The sequence below is a fragment of the Mus caroli genome, chromosome 19, assembly GCF_900094665.2.
Source record: "Mus caroli chromosome 19, CAROLI_EIJ_v1.1, whole genome shotgun sequence".
Lineage (NCBI taxonomy): Eukaryota > Metazoa > Chordata > Mammalia > Rodentia > Muridae > Mus > Mus caroli.
The window spans coordinates 23,772,256-23,788,299 of NC_034588.1; the positions used below are offsets into that span (position 1 = coordinate 23,772,256).

Consider the following 16,044-nt stretch of genomic DNA (forward strand, 5'->3'; position numbering starts at 1 on the left):
GGTAGGGAAGTGGGGGGCGCTATGGGGGACTTTTGGGATAGCATTGGAAATGTAATTGAGGAAAATATGTAATAAAAATATTAAAAATTAAAAAAAAAACCCAGCCTTCCTGTAATTGCCTAGTGTGAAGAGACAGCAAGGCCTCCGGCTCCTTTTAAAAGTTGCAGCCAAATGAATATTCAACTTCTCTTCATCCGTGACCTCCTCCCTCCGGCCCTCAGAGCTGAAAACAGCCTCATCGCTTTTTAAGCAGTCGATCACATAGCGGGCAATTGGCTGATTTCCTTTAATCATGTTCTTAGATATCCAGGTGGCATTCTGGCATTTACTTTGAATTTTGCACATTTGTATTCTTAGGATTAAGGTAAAATGGCACCATAAAATAAGCCTTGTCTCCTGGGCTCTCAGTAGGCTGAAGGCTCACAAGTGTGTAATAAGCTGTGGGTGTGTGAATCCCCATTAAGTACCTATAAGTTGGACTTTGTCTTCTCTCAACTGGACACACAGGAGGGGGCCCTGTCCTGCTTTAGCTGTGGGGTTGTGGAAGTTGTGTCCTGCTGTGAGTTAATTCTTTTTAATCTCGCATCTTCACAGCTGTGTGGAGAGTAGAGGTTAATCGCAGTCAACCTGGGTTTGTTATAAATCTTCCTCTAGGATGAGTGCTGGGGTAGCTGCATGCAGCCATTTAGAGATGTTTTACAAAGAAAGTCGTAGGAGTGAGGGCAGTCGCTGGTTTTCCTGATACTGTTCAGTTCATAGGAAAGTATACAGGACTGAGAAGCAGGAGAAATATTATAAATACACCGTAATGAACATTTTCACATAGCACAGTTGTATAGCACTCTGTCTCTCACATATGAGATCAAGAAACGATAGGAAATTGTAAGCTTACATCTTCCACGAGTAGCCTTTTAAGAGTCTCCCCATTATCATGGTGCTCCTGTCCTCGAGGATTCTGGTCTGCTCTATGGCCCTGTCCCATCTCATGAACCCAGGAAGGGGAAACAGATGCCCCATCTGGGCTTCCTGGACTGGGCCCGGAGCCCCTTCTCCTATGCCATCTTCAAACAGCCCCTTCCTCTCTTTTACTTACACCTGTTCTCTGCCCCCAGGTTGAGTATGTGATCAAGTGTGACATGTCAGCTCTGCAGAAGATTCTGTACCGTCACATGCAAGCCAAGGGGATCCTCCTCACAGACGGGTCTGAGAAAGATAAGAAGGTACGTTTAGAAAGTAGGAGACTCAGGCACTGCTCATGATAGCTCTGTGGACCGAGGATGCAAGCTGCCCAGTGCTGTCGGATGCTTTAGGATGTTTTAAAGCCCAGTTTCTCTCCCTAGCATCTTTTATATATGGTCTGCTAGAATCCTAATGACAGATGTGACACAAAGCTATCAGCTTGACATAATTTTGTTAAGAATTACTTTTTGGTAGCCTAAGTTAATCACAGGGATGACATTATATCTAACTCAGAAAAGACTAAATAGCAACTAGAACTCTGGGGCCTTGGTGTGAAGTTGCTAAAAAGACATAGGACCCTGTGTTCTTTTTATTAGCTATCTAGTCAGTCTGTCTTTCTGTCTCTCTCTTTCAATCGATTTCTCTTTCTTCCTTTCTTTCCTTCCTCCTCCTCCTCCTCCTCTCCTCTCCTCTCCTCTCCTCTCCTCTCCTCTTTTCTTTCTTCAGTACTTGACTCATCCCTAGGTCTTTCTTAAGCTGTGCACAGACTCCACCAGGAAGCTCCATCCTTGAAGCCTAGTTTTTAAAAGTCGGAAATGTTTGATCCACGAATAATTAGTTCTTTATTGCACTTTTTGCTCAGGGGAAAGGAGGTGCCAAGACACTTATGAACACCATCATGCAGCTGAGAAAAATATGCAACCACCCATATATGTTTCAGCACATTGAGGTGAGTCTGCAGCTTGTACTTCACTCCTTAGTGTGCTAGTTAGGAAGACAGAACCCTGAATATGTGTAAAGCATGTGTGGAGATGTCCAGCTGGCATGGCCCTTGCTTCTCATGCAGAATTGACAGACCTGTTTCCTGGGTGTGGATCCACTCTGGCACTGACTGCTCAGTTTCTGGAATTTTATAACTAAGAGTTTAGAGTAGTGAGGAGATGGTGGGAGCATTGGCTCATTATGTGGATTGGGTAAAAGCTGTGAATTACCTTGTTACTGTGGGAGCTCTAAATTGAAGATAATGACAGATGCTGCCAGCATCCTCAGAAGGGTGCTGGGAGAGATACTTAAATAATGTGTTTATAGAAATGGAAGAGAAAGATGTTCTTCAAATATTGTCCTTGTCAGAGATACTGGCTTTAGCCTATGACATAGATTGGTATTTTTTTTCCTTGCCTGGTTTCCCTCGTGATGATACAAGTTGTCACTGTGTTCTGACGCTAAGGTCTCTAAGAATCTTGCTTTTAGACCACAGGGCATTTTCTCCTCTGTTTGTTCCATGCGAATAAGATTCCTGTATTGACAAGGTTCACTCTGGTGGAGCAGTTGGCTTGAGCAGGTATACAGGCATGCCTTCCCAATCTGCAGGACCCCATGGGCCACACTGCCTACTACAAAATAACAGGAGAAATGGCAAAGAGGAAAACCAGTGCAGGGCTCTTCTCTATTTAAACAGTTGACAGAACCTTCCAGAAGAACTAAAGCTGAATTACAGGACAAAACGAGTTGAACTATTCTTGGCATTGAGCCCCTGACCCCATCCCAGTTTATTTTGGTAGTCAAGCATGGAGGATCAGTTAATACTTTCTTGTCACCCCTTCCTATACTAGAGGCCCATCTCAGCAGACTGAGTGAGTGAGTGAGGCCTGACACCACTATGGCCCTCAAGTCCTTAGGAAAGGACATCTACGTATATAAGAGGGAAAAATCCCCAACTAAGGAAGAAGGTCCTCACATTGATGGTAGAGTGTCTGTGGATATGAGAGAAAGTATTTTTGGAGACACAGAGAGCATCTGTGACCAGAGCGGGATCATCTGTAGACATAGCGAGGGCATCCAGGGACAAAGGGAGACATCCACAGACACAGGACATCTGTGGGCAAAGGGGGACCCTCCAAATACATTAGGAGAGCATCTTTGGTCATGGGGGTAGCATTTTTGTACATAGGAGATTATTTATTGATACAGGGCATCTGTGAATAGAGATCAGTCTTCATGGGTATAAGGAGCACACCCATAATCCTAGGAATAGCATCCTTAGATACAGGGATAGCATTCATGCATAGGGAGGACAGGCGTAAGGAAAGTATTGACCTAAGGGAGGATATGGCAGAAGGGAGGATACCCATACATTCAGAGAGAGTATCCATACACGGAGGAACATCTGATTGCTAGATGAGTATGTGTGTTTAGACTGTGCTGGCTAGTCTTATGTCAGTCCTGTCACAAACTGTCATCATCTGAGAGGAAGGACACCCTACTGAGAACATGACTCTCGAATATCTGGTTATAGGCAAGCTTGTAGAGCATTTTCCTAATGAACGATTGATGGGAGTGGGTCTGGCCTATTGTATATGGGGGCATTCCCGGGCTGGTCCTGGATACTGTAAGAAGAGAGTTTGATAAAGCCCCGAGGAGCCAGCCAGTGAGCAGCACCGTCCACAGTCTCGGCCTCAGTTCCTGCCTCCGGTTTCTCTTTCTGTTTGAGTTCTTGTATTGGGTTCTCTCAGTGGACTGTGGTTCAGGACATGGAAGCCAACTCTCTCTGTTCGCCAAGTTGGTATCAGCCATGATGTTTCATCACAGCAGTAGTAACCCTAACTCTGGGATGGATGAAGGGGCAAGTGTCAGTCAGTGACAATGAGGAGAGAGAACATCTGGGGATGTCAGTGAGAGTATTTGTGGACATAAGGGACAACAGTATCTCTAGACATGAAAGCATCCATATGCAATAGTTGGGTGTCTGAGCACAGGAGCCTATGTCCCTTGAACATTACATAGCACAGTTGAGAGAGAACCCTAGGATAAGGAGGGGATGCGTTTATAGATCTAAGCAAAATTTTAACTGTAAGAGAACTTTAAAAAGTCTTCCCTATAAGCTGTTTAGATGTACAGATGTAGGAGCATCCAGTCAGCAGTAGTGAGATCCTGTCACAGGCTGCTTTGTCACTGTGACTGGGTAGGGCAAGTCTTGACACCCTCTAAGCTATCTCCTTCCTTTATACTGAGAGAGAAATAGATTATAGGTCTAGCAGGTGGATCAGCCTTTACCTTTTTTTTAAATGAAACTACTGTATGTGAGTGTTTTTCCTGTGTGCCTGTCTGTGCATCATACTGGATGTGTTGGATCTGGAGGTACAGATGGTTATAAGGTGCTCTATGGGTGCCAGGAATAGAACCTGGGTTCTCAGGAAGAGCAGCCAGTGCTCTTAACAGAAGGTCTTCTCTCTGGCCTCCTGGATAAACATCTCTCTGGCCTCCTAGATCAACACTAAAATTAGAACGGAAGACGTAGCTCATACAAGAAATCCCATCAATTAGCTGCTAGGTGCCATTTGCTATTGCCACTACAGGGAGGAGGGCGGCATAAGAAGTCCCAGTGCCAAGATGCTTGGGTTATGGCAGACTGACTGGTCACCTATTCCTGGAAACCACTTGGAGATATTACTCTTCTCTGTAGTGAACTGTGGGGACTTAGCAATGGTGAAATTGCATCTTAGTCTTCCTTCTTGTTGGAGCTGGTTTTTTTTTTTGGGGGGGGCTCTCCCTTCCCTGCCCACCTCTCTTCCCATCTGCCCCCCCCCCACGGCAGTATGTGGAACTCCAGGAAGAAGAGTGGAGGGGAGGGTGTCTGGGCAGATGCTCTCCGGCACCTGCTGGGTTGCACTCTGGGTCGATGTCTGTAGACTGCACTGGTGCTTGCTTCTGTCTCGGTTCTGAGGAAGCACCGAGAAAGCAGCGCCTGCAGTGGCCCCTGAGTCTTTGGCTGTCACGGGTCCAAGATGCTGTGTATGTTTGCCTGTGTTCTGCTTTATTTTGTCCTCCATACAGCTGTGTATTGATACCAAATAATTCTACAACCCCAATTTTGAGACTGGGTTTCTCTCTGGGGACCATCATACCTGAGAAATAAGAGCTCTGTTTTATTTTGAGCAGGGGCCTCTCTATGTAGCTTACATACATTGATCTAAAACACCTAGACTTATGTGATTTCTCTTTCTTATTCATTTATTTATTTATTTATTTATTTATTTTTGTGACTCAACCTTCCAAATATCTGGTAATAGAGGAATGTATCACTGTGCCCAATCTTACTTGTGTATAGATATGTCCATGGCTTCAGTTTTCCCTTCCCTGCTTGGAGACAGGAATGGGAACTGAAAAATCTAGTAAGGGTACCAAGTAGTTAAGTTCTGTGTTCTAACTGCAGAAGCTGGACCTTGACAGCTCTAGTACATGGAGGGCTTTATTTGTAAAGAGAAAAGGGAGGCCTGATTGGGGGCAAAATGCTTTGCAATTGCTATTTCTTCTATTGATTACTATTGCTGTGTTAGGTTTATGCTTACCTGACAATTGTGACCCTGGCTTTAGCCTGGACTGTGAGTTTGTGGGTGGGTCCCCAGAAACCGTTCCAGGGTGAGCTCCTGGCCAGTGCATGCGCAGGCAGTGTTGGGATAGTGAGCTAACTGGACATCAGGGAGTCCAAAGCAAATTACATCGTTCCAGTGGGACAGGTGACCTCAGAAACACGAGTTTCTGGTTTGCTCTGCAATGAGCTCTCACCTCTTTGAGGACCATTTGATTCACTTTGAAGATGCCCTAGAAATACTATAGAAACCATGAAGTTAATGATTATATATTAAAATTGCTTTCTTCTCTCTTTTTAAGGAATCATTTGCTGAACACCTGGGCTATTCGAATGGGGTCATCAATGGGTAAATCCCCCCCTTTTTGTCCTCTCTCCAAGATGCATTGTTATTGGACTTTCCTAACCTCTTTTCTGTAGCATTTTCTATCCTGCAAGCACACATAGCCAGCCTCCTTGCTCCCCTGCAGAGGGACAGAAGTTGCTAAAAGAAATGATAACAGCCTTCCCTTGTACTTTAAGTGGCCTAAATTTCAGCGTGCCCTGAGCAAACATCTATTCAAAAGGCCATAGATCTCATTTAAGAGACTTAGCAGTGGTTTCCTATTGTAAAAATGTTTCAGCGCTGAGCAGGGTGACTGCTAACCTAAAGTGTAGCTTGGGCTTGGAGAGGGTTTCTCTTACTATGGATGATTAGCAATCTGATGAAGAAAATGTCTCATCGGCCGTAAGTAAGTAAATGGTGAGTTTTACAGTCAGTTTTTGTAATAGGATCTAAGAAGGCTTTGTTGTTGTTGTTATTGATGATGATGATGATGATGATGTTAGCATGGACATAGGAAAGAGCCATACCTTGCTACAGAGACACAGTGAAGCTTAATCTATACAGAATGTGTTTGTGTCTCACCGCAGGAGAAATGAATCATTAGGATAGATGTGTCCTTGTTGGGTCCCAGAGACGGGCAGGGTCCACAGGAACATAATTGCCACTTTCAGTCCTTTCTTCATTTGTCCCCTGGTCCTTGAGGACACTCCTGCTTCCTCCAGCATGGTGAGGGGTACAGGGTGAGCTATTGAAGGTCAGGTCTCAGAGTAAGGGCTGGACCACAGGAAGACAAAGGGAAAAATGGACCTGTGAGGAACAAAATGCACCAGGGCTCTGCTCCCCAGTGCTAACTTTTCACTGCTGTTGACTGCATGGATATGGGTGATTGTTTCAAACAGTTTCAGCCCTACAAGTAAATTTCAGTATTACACCACAGTCCTGTTGGTTTGGAAACAAAAGGCTTCTTACCATGGAGGAAGGCACTACTCTATCCTTCCACCCTACCACAGCCTTGGCTCTCTTCTCCATCAAGTTTTGCCTTATGCTCCTGACTTAAGCCAGGACTTTCTCTTTCCTGTCCGCTCACAGGGTGACCATGACAACGCTGTGGAACAGGCTACTCAAGGTCACACGCCTGTTTACAGCACATCAGTGGCTGTCCATTACATTGAAAGCCAGAACAGTCCATAGGGGACTCCCCGAGTACCTGCTCCCTCCCCACCTCTCCAGTCTGCCCTCAGGGCCCCCTCTGGCCTCACTTTTGCTTACATTACACTCCCCATTTCTTGTTCCTAGTTTGTGAGGCGCACTGGGCTGCACTCTGCGGGGCCTGTGCAGAGGGTTTTTTTTCTCTCCTCACAATCTCCTTACCATGTATAAGCCCTCGTTTTTTCACCGAGCTGTCTTTCATCGGTTCAGGTTTTAACTAACATGTTATCTCTCCAGGGAAGTCACTGACCACACACACACACACACACACACACACACACACACACACACACACACACACGTCAATGATTGCAAGCTTTACCTGTAAAGAGCCAAACAGATAGGGAGTATTTTCAGCTTTGTGGCCCACAAAGTCTGCTGTACCTAGTGGACATGGCTAATGTGGTAGGGTAGAATCAAACAGACAGAAATGCACAGGCATGGCTGTGTTTCATTTCCAAAAGGACCTGTGGTGTTGACACACTTTGAGTTCTAGCTCTCACCTGCTGCTTTTCTTTATAGTCCCAACCACAATGTATATTTATATACTTTATCACTGTATGCCTGCCTGTATTGTGTTGGTACCCAGTAGATCTCAGTAAGTATTGGAGTGAATGGTGAGTGTCCTAAGTTAACTTGATGGCACACTGTGAAGAATCGTAGGAACATGGAAGGGTTCCCTTTTCCTTCGGGCACCCACCATATATATAGCAAGCATATCATACCCTTCACGGGTTTAGTAAGGACGGCTTTTTTCCCACATTAAACGTTCGCATGCTTTAGGAGCTGATATCCATTCATTCCTACATCCTTCCAGCCACAGTTCCTTATTGAATGTTTACTGTGTGTAGGGCTCTATCTGAAAAGCTATAAGCACTGCTGGCTCTTTCAAGAAGACAGCAGTAATACTGCCTTCTTGTTTTGCATTTTCGGGTTCAGGGCTGAGCTGTATCGGGCCTCAGGAAAGTTTGAGCTGCTTGATCGTATTCTGCCCAAATTGAGAGCGACTAACCACCGCGTGCTGCTTTTCTGCCAGATGACGTCACTCATGACCATTATGGAGGATTACTTTGCTTTTCGGAACTTCCTGTACCTGCGCCTTGATGGTAAGTGCTGGAGACACCGGACTCAAGCCACACTCCCGAGGATGAAGGGGCCAGAGTCCCTGAGCTCCCATCTCAGCCAGAAAGGAGGAGTAATATTGAGAAGTGGGCCTGCAGGAGTGGGCATGGGTCTGCTGGGTGGCAAGTTAGTGTCCTCTGTGCCCCTCAGACCGTTGACATGATTTGCACGGTTGTTTTTTCACATACACATCAACACAGAGTCAGAGTCCCGCATGGGTACCGCCGTGGTACAGAGCAGACCTGCTTGACCCCCGGTTTTCAGTCTCAACTGTGTATACCATGGACTGTGCTGGCAAGCCTTTGACTTTTTCAGAGAAGACAAACCTTAAGAGATACACTCCATGTCTCCTTTACCCAGTAACAATGTAATGGCTTATTTATGAGTTTGCCATTGAAGCCTATGTCTCTAAAATATAGGTACAAGCCACATGAGACATCACTGCTTCCTATATTCTGCAAATGGCCTCAGTCAGGGTTTCCTCCCATTGCTGTGATAAATCACCAGGACCCAAAGAACCCCGGAGAAGAAAGGGTTTATTTCATCTCATGACTCCCAGGACCCCACACAGAAAAACACTTCCCATTGGCTTGCTCACTGTGCTCTCTTACCCATCTCAGTGTTCACTGGGCCCTCCCACTTCACTCATCCATCAAGAAAATGTCTCCCCAGCGCCCAGAGGCCAGTCTGGTAGGGAGTTTTGCAATTGAGGTTCCCTCTTCCCAAATGCCTCTAGCTGTGTCAAGTTGAGAGAAACTAGCAGCACCAAAACTATTTAAAGAAGTTGGCTAAATTTAAGAGTGAGCTTTGACTGGACCTTGCAGTGTTCACCTTTCAAACCAGTACTCAGGAGACAGAGATGGGTAGATCTCTGTGAGTTCAAGGCCTGTCTGTTCCAGACCAGCCAGGCCCAGATAGTGAGACCCTGTCTCCAAAAAAGAAGGGAGAAAAAAAAAGAATGAAGTTTGCATATCACATTAATAAGCAAATATGAGCAGAAGAAAATACACATTTAGGGATATTCCCTAAATCACATGGATAAATTGGATACCGATCATAGTATTTCAGAGATTCAAGAAACGGCAGCTTCTGAAAGTCCGGCGATGGATAATGTGGTCAAGAAGTGTTGTTCAGGGTCAAGAGCAGGCATTGTACATGAGGCCTTGAGTACAAAGAGCCTTTCTTTCTTTTTTTTTTAAAAAGATGTATTTCTTTATTTTATGTATATGAATACACTGTCACTGTCTTCAGTCACACCAGAAGAGGGCATCAGATCCCATTACAGAGGGTTGTGAGGCACCATGTGGGTGCTGGGAATTGAACTCAGGACCTCTGGAAGAGCAGTCCGTGCTTTTAACCACCGAGCCATCTCTCCAGCCCGCTGCAGAGAGCCTTTCTAATAACCCTTTGTATCTGACGCAGTGTAATGTTACTGTTAGATGAGCGGGAAATGAAAAGGTCTATTCCATTGGAAGGTTTGGGGCTACTTACAGTCCCGTGTGTACCCCCTCTCCCTGCCCCCACACATGGCTAATTTAGAAATGAACCAAACAGACTTGGTAAGTGCTTTCTTTCTTGAGTCTTTAGGTTCATTTTCTGCATAGCCTACCTCTTGGGGTCTTATTAAGTTTAGCTGCTTAAGTCTTAGTTAAAGTTCATTGTGATAGCAGACACTTGATGGTTGTTAGCCCCTTTAGTCTTCCTCTCCAAGTTGCCAACTGATGAATGGTTGAGTCAGCCTGAGTGCATGTTCCTGCACAGCCATAATCATCCTGCCTCTCTCTCTCTCTCTCTCTCTCTCTTATCAAATCTGAGTATTTTCTTTTTCTTGGAGCGGTGTCCTTTCCCCTGCTGCGGGTGCCTCCTGTCATTGCTCAGGTATAGCAGACAGGTTTGGTTTCCCTCTGGGTTGTAGGTTATGAGTCACCCTGAGGTGTCTGCCTCACCACTGACACTACTTCCCGTCCTCACCCCCCCCCCCTCAGCAATTAAGAACACTTGCTAGGTTGAGTTCCCGGCACCCACACGTGGCACCTTACAAACCACCTGTACCTCCAGCACCAAGGATCCCAGCACCCCATTCTGGTCTCCATGGGCACTGCACACATACGATATACACAAACTCAGGCAAATTGCTCATCTACACTTAACAACGACAGAAACATCTTTACGTGAAAATGCCAATAAGTCATCTTCAGTCTCTTGTGTTTACTTGCCAACCCAGAAGAGTCTTTTTAACTAGTTTGTTGATGTTCTTATTGTTTATGTATAACAATAGCTGTAACCACTAGTGGGTTTTTTTTTTGCATTTTTATTGGATATTTTCTTTATTTACATTTCAAATATTATCCCCTTTCCTAGTGTTGTTCACCCTCCCGAAATCCCCTATCCCATCCTCCCTCCCCCTGCTTCTATGAGGGTATTTCTTCACTCACCCACCCACTCCCACCTCCCTGTCCTTGATTCCCCTATACTGGGGAATTTATCAAGCCTTCACAGGACCAAGGACCTCTCCTTCCACTGATGCATGACAAAGCTATCAACGTCTACATATGCAGCTGGAGCCATGTGTACTCCTTGGTTGATGGCTTAGTCTCTGGGAGCTCTGGGGGAGTCTGATCAGTTGATATTGTTGTTCTTCCTATGGGGTTGCAAACTCCCTCAGTCTTTTCTCTAACTCTTCTATTGGGGACCCAGTGCTCAGTCCAGTGGTCGGCTGTGAGCATCTGCCTCTGTATTTGTAAGGCTCTGGCAGAGCATCTCAGGAGACAGCTATATCAAGCTCCTATCAGCATGCATGTCTTGCCATCCACAATAGTATCTGGGTTTGGTAACTATATATGGGATGAATCCCCAGGTGGGGCAGTCTCTGGATGGCCTTTCCTTTAGTCTTTGCTATACACTTTATTTTCATATTTGCTCCTGTGAGTAGTTTGTTCTTCTTCTACAAAGGACTGAAGCACCCACACTTTGGTCTTCCTTCTTCTTGAACTTCATGTGGTCTGTGAATTGTATCTTGAGTATTTGGAGTTTTGGGGCTGATATCCACTTATCAGTGAGTGCATACCATGTGTATGTATTCTTTGTGACTGAGTTACCTCACTCAGGATGATATTTTCTAGTTCCATCCATTTGCCCACAAATTTCATGAATTTGTTGCTTTTAATAGCTGAGTAGTACTCCATTGTGTAAATGTACCATATTTTCTATATCCATGCCTCTGTTGAAGGACATCTGGGTTCTTTCCAGCTTCTGGCTATTATAAATGATGGTGCTATGAACATAGTGGAGAATGTGTCCTTTTTATATGTTGGAGCATCTTTTGGGTATATGCCCAGGGGGTGGTATAGCTGTGGTACCAGCTTGCAATCCCACCAGCAGTGGAGGAATGTTCCTCTTTCACCACATCCTCGCCAGCATCTGCTGTCACCTGAGTTTTTGGTCTTAGCCATTCTGACTGGTGTGAGGTGGAATCTCAGGGTTGTTTTGATTTGCATTTCCCTGATGACTAAGGATGTTGAACATTTCTTTAGGTGCTTCTCGACCATCTGATATTCCTCAGTTGAAAATTCTTTATTTAGCTCTTTACCCCATAGGGTTATTTGGTTTTCTGGAGTCTAACTTCTTGAGTCCTTTGTATATATTGGATATTAGCCTTCTGTCAGATGTAGGGTTGGTCTTTTCCCAATCTGTTGGTTGCCGTTTTGTCCTATTGACAGTGTCATTTGCCTTACAGAAGCTTTGCAATTTTATGAGGTCCCATTTGTTGATTCTTGATCTTAGAGCAAGAATTCCCTGTGCCCATGTGTTCAAGGCTCTTCCCCACTTTCTCCTGTATAAATTTCAGTCTATCTTGTAACCACTAATGTTAAGAGGGTGCCATTGTTTACTTTCTCAGTAAATGTCCCCTGTCCCTGTCAATACAATCTCCATTTAGAAGAACTCAACACAGAGTTGAGCGGTGAAACCAGGTTTTACCTTGGATTACCTAGTTCCAGAAATGCTTGGTTAGAGCAGAGCCAGGGAAACAACACCATCTTTGAAATGCAGTTAGCTTGTCTGTCAGCTGCATTCTAACAAGGATTGTGAACTTTGCCGTACAGTTAGGATCGAGCCAAGCAAGACAACCAGGCAGCTCTCTTTCTGCTTCTGGAAGAGACAAAGTTGTATGAAAGTGCGCCCACCCACGGAGACGGTGATACCTAGACTGGCTTTTTCCTACTATCTGTGAAGAGCTTTGTGCACATGACCATGTTAATATGCACCCTTCGAGCTGCACCCCCCAGACCACACTATCATCCAGGTTATAAAATGGCTTCAGATTTCATTACCAAATTCAACATCTCAACTTTAGCTTGAGGAAGAAAAATATGTGTGTGTGTGTGTGTGTTTGTGTGTGTGTCTGTGTGTGTGTGTCTATATGATTGTAATTGAACAGAAAAATTTAGCTACTAGCCCATTGTCTTGTTGTCATGGGGAAAACATTTTTTTTTAAGCGAGAGCACATGGTGAAGTCTCATCCAGATGAAATTTCCTAAGACAGCCAAAGCTCAGTGAAAAATTAGCAGCCACGACAGTCTGGCAATGTATTCCATGTGTTCCTTCTGGCAAGTTCTGTCATTTTCAACACAATTACTCCTTGCTGTTAATTGTGTTCCTATAATGGGTTGTGTCCTGCATTAGAGTCTGACACACCATGAAACTGGTGCCCCGGTGCTGAGCACATTAAATCCTGCACACCTGTGGCACGGAGCGCTCGTCTTTGGAGGAACTCTTACAGGGTGGTTTGGGTTCCCTTGAGCCATACTGAAGAGGTTGCTGGTGAACACCAGAGAGCCGATGGTAGTAGTGTCTACCAATGGAAATGAGAAGCCAGGAAATCCTGAATCTTCTCATCGGAAGCACTAGAGCTTTGTGTGGAAAATGATGGGATGTTTCCATTTATCCTTAGATGTCAAGTCTCCAGCTTTTTTTTTTTTTTAAACAGTTTAAGCACCCAGAAGATCTGTTTGCCTGGGGTCTCTGATGGAGAGCCCTGAGGACTCCTTTGACTAAACAATGTTGGTGCTGTTAGTTTTCATTGGTATGTTTTGCCCTGTTTATTTTGCCCTAGGTAGGCATATTTCCAAGTTGCTCCTACTCATCTCTTACCAGATTTCAGTGGTTAAAATCATTGAAGGTTATAATCTCGGAATACCTAGGAGCCCAGTTTCTGTCCTTGGCTATTAATGAGCTGATGCTATTATTATGCCTCCTCTCCCCATTTCAGAAGGATGTTTGTTGGTTTGTCAGCCTTTTCTTTTAACTTAAGGCACAGGATAAACATGTGAGTGATGAATCCCTGTAATTAAATACCAAAAGGGGCATTACTTACAGACAAGTACATTCAAAGACGCAAAGTATGCCTGGAGCAAGCCTTTATACTCAGTTCTCAAACTAAGCCCTGTGTAGGAGATCAAGTATAAAGTTTGGGAGTTCCTTAGGACTTGGTGGTAGCTCAATGATAGAGCACTTACCTACCATGAGCAAGGTCCTGGGTTCAATCCCCAATACCACTAACTAAAGGGTGGGATAAGACCTATAGTTTAAATGTTTAACTTTCTCCAAGTCCTGTGTGTTAAATACTTGGTCCCTAGAGTGTCTGTACTGGGAGGTGGTTGAACCTGTAAGAAAGAAGTAGGGCCTAGTGGGACTTCTCTGTATCCCTGGGGACCTGCAAGGCGTTGATGGGCCTTATCCCTTCCCTTGCCTTATGCTCTTTGTGTGTCCTAGTCTCAAGGGACGCAACTTTGCTCTGCCATACACTTCTGTCATGATGCTGTATTGTGACATCACATAGCAAACTCGATATGTGTCTCACTCATAGAATTTCCAGAACTTCGAGACAAAAGGCAAACGTGTGTGTGTGTGTGTGTGTGTGTGTGTGTGTGTGTGTTGTGTGTGTGTGTGTGTGTGTGTATGCACGCAGAAAATGGTGACTACAAAGGCTGTGTAGAAAAGTTCTCCTACAGAGAAAGTGTATCTCTTATTAGCATCATGGACAAAATGGTCTGCTACAATCTCAGCAAGCCCTCTGAAAATAATAAAAATAAGATTCAGTCAGCCACCCCTCCCCCAAGTCTGGATTTCTGCAGTTCCCCCTGGAAGGATTTGAGCAGTTCACCAAACCAAAGGAAAAAAAAAATCTAATTTAGAAAGTAAGACGAATCCAAGGAGCATTGCTTTATTATGGGAGGAGAGCCCCCAGACCTCGCTCCTAATCCCCACTTGCTATATTTGGGGGATTGATTCTCTTCCCTCCTGAGGATGCTCATTATTTTTTACTAAATGTGAAAACCAGATCCCCCATGTTTGGGAACTTGACCCTAGTGAGTAACTTGATGCCTCTAGCTGGAGTCAGCTAAACGGTTTAATCCTCTGAAATAAATTGTGGGATATTTTCATCCAAAAAAAAAAAAAAAAGGAACAACGTGTAGGAATAACATTTGTACAGCAGCCAGCCAGGGAGTATCATGTAACACGCTTAGATTTTTCCCATCATCCCATTCCGAATCCAGCATCCGCTTCCCTAGTGAAATACATTCAGACGGAATGCTGGTGGAGTCTTGTGTTGTTCTCTTCCACAGTACATTTTATGAAGAGGGCAGACAGATATGTTCCAGATGGCTAGAGCAGAACACAGGTGTGACCACCAGTGAACATCACACTCCAGGATCCATGATTTCTGCCTAGTCTGTACTCTTCGAAGCTCCTTATCAAACCACCCTGGTATCTAACAATCTGCTCTATGGACTGGTGTTCGCTTAGCTTTCTTTATTTATTGTTTGTTTGTTTTTTTCGAGACAGGGTTTCTCTGTGTAGCCCTGTCCTGGAACTCACTCTGTAGACCAGGCTGGCCTCGAACTCAGAAATCCGCCTGCCTCTGCCTCCCAAGTGCTGGGATTAAAGGCTTGCACCACCACCTCCCGGCACTTACCTTTTAATCCAAAAGAACAGCAAGTTAGCCTCAGAAACACGGAGGGCCACTCTTCCATATTGTTGCTTCAGGTCTTCAGGGTGGAATCCAACCGTCCTTCCCTCTTTCCCTCCCTCCCTGCAGGCTGCTTATTCTCCATTGCTGTCCTCCACAGCAACCCAGCGGCAGAGGCAGTAGAGAGCAGCTTCTTTCTGTTTTAATTCTCCTGGGAGTCAATAAGACCTTGTCCTAATGGCTCTCAGGGAAGTTGCTTCAAGCCTTTATAGACACTTTGTGAGCCTGTGAGTGTACACGTATGTGGGAGGTTTTTAAACATTGTTATTTTTAATCCTGGAAACAAGCCCAGGAAATGTGTCCATTGTTTCTTAAAGTAAGCCGGTGCTGGGGTTCATGAAGTTGCAAAAGGTATCTGGTCAGAAGGGTGTAAACACACCTTGCCTTCCTTTCCTGTTTCCAATTGCGAGCTCCTTCCAAATCTACAGATGCCCCGACCATTTCCTAGCTGGTGCTGAGGAGGGTGGGTGCACTTCTAAAGGAACCAGGCCTGTTTGTCTACTTCTCCTCTTTCAGACAGGTGTTAATTGGCAAATTTCTTTTTCTCTTATTCCCCCTCAGGCACCACCAAGTCTGAAGATCGCGCTGCTTTGCTGAAGAAATTCAATGAACCTGGGTCCCAGTATTTCATTTTCTTGCTGAGCACAAGAGCAGGGGGCCTGGGCTTAAATCTTCAGGCGGCAGACACGGTGGTCATCTTTGACAGTGACTGGAATCCTCACCAGGTGCGTGGCTTGGCGCCGAGGCTTCCCTCTGGAGAGCACGGGAGAGATTATCAGTTTCATCACTCACACTTATCGGACAGAGCAC

At 45.0% G+C, this 16,044-nt stretch overlaps 1 protein-coding gene across 4 annotated transcripts in view; it reads left to right on the forward strand.

Moving 5' to 3' along the window:
- The window catches only part of Smarca2 (SWI/SNF related, matrix associated, actin dependent regulator of chromatin, subfamily a, member 2), a 170,702-nt gene that overhangs the window by 85,348 nt on the left and 69,310 nt on the right, over positions 1-16,044 (forward strand). For all 4 annotated transcript variants that reach the window (XM_021151582.2, XM_021151584.2, XM_029472470.1 and 1 more), the window contains exons 20-24: positions 1,113-1,220; positions 1,823-1,909; positions 5,851-5,897; positions 8,022-8,188; positions 15,796-15,959. In XM_021151582.2, the coding sequence (XP_021007241.1) occupies positions 1,113-1,220; positions 1,823-1,909; positions 5,851-5,897; positions 8,022-8,188; positions 15,796-15,959 (573 nt within the window). The remainder of the gene's footprint in view (positions 1-1,112; positions 1,221-1,822; positions 1,910-5,850; positions 5,898-8,021; positions 8,189-15,795; positions 15,960-16,044) is intronic.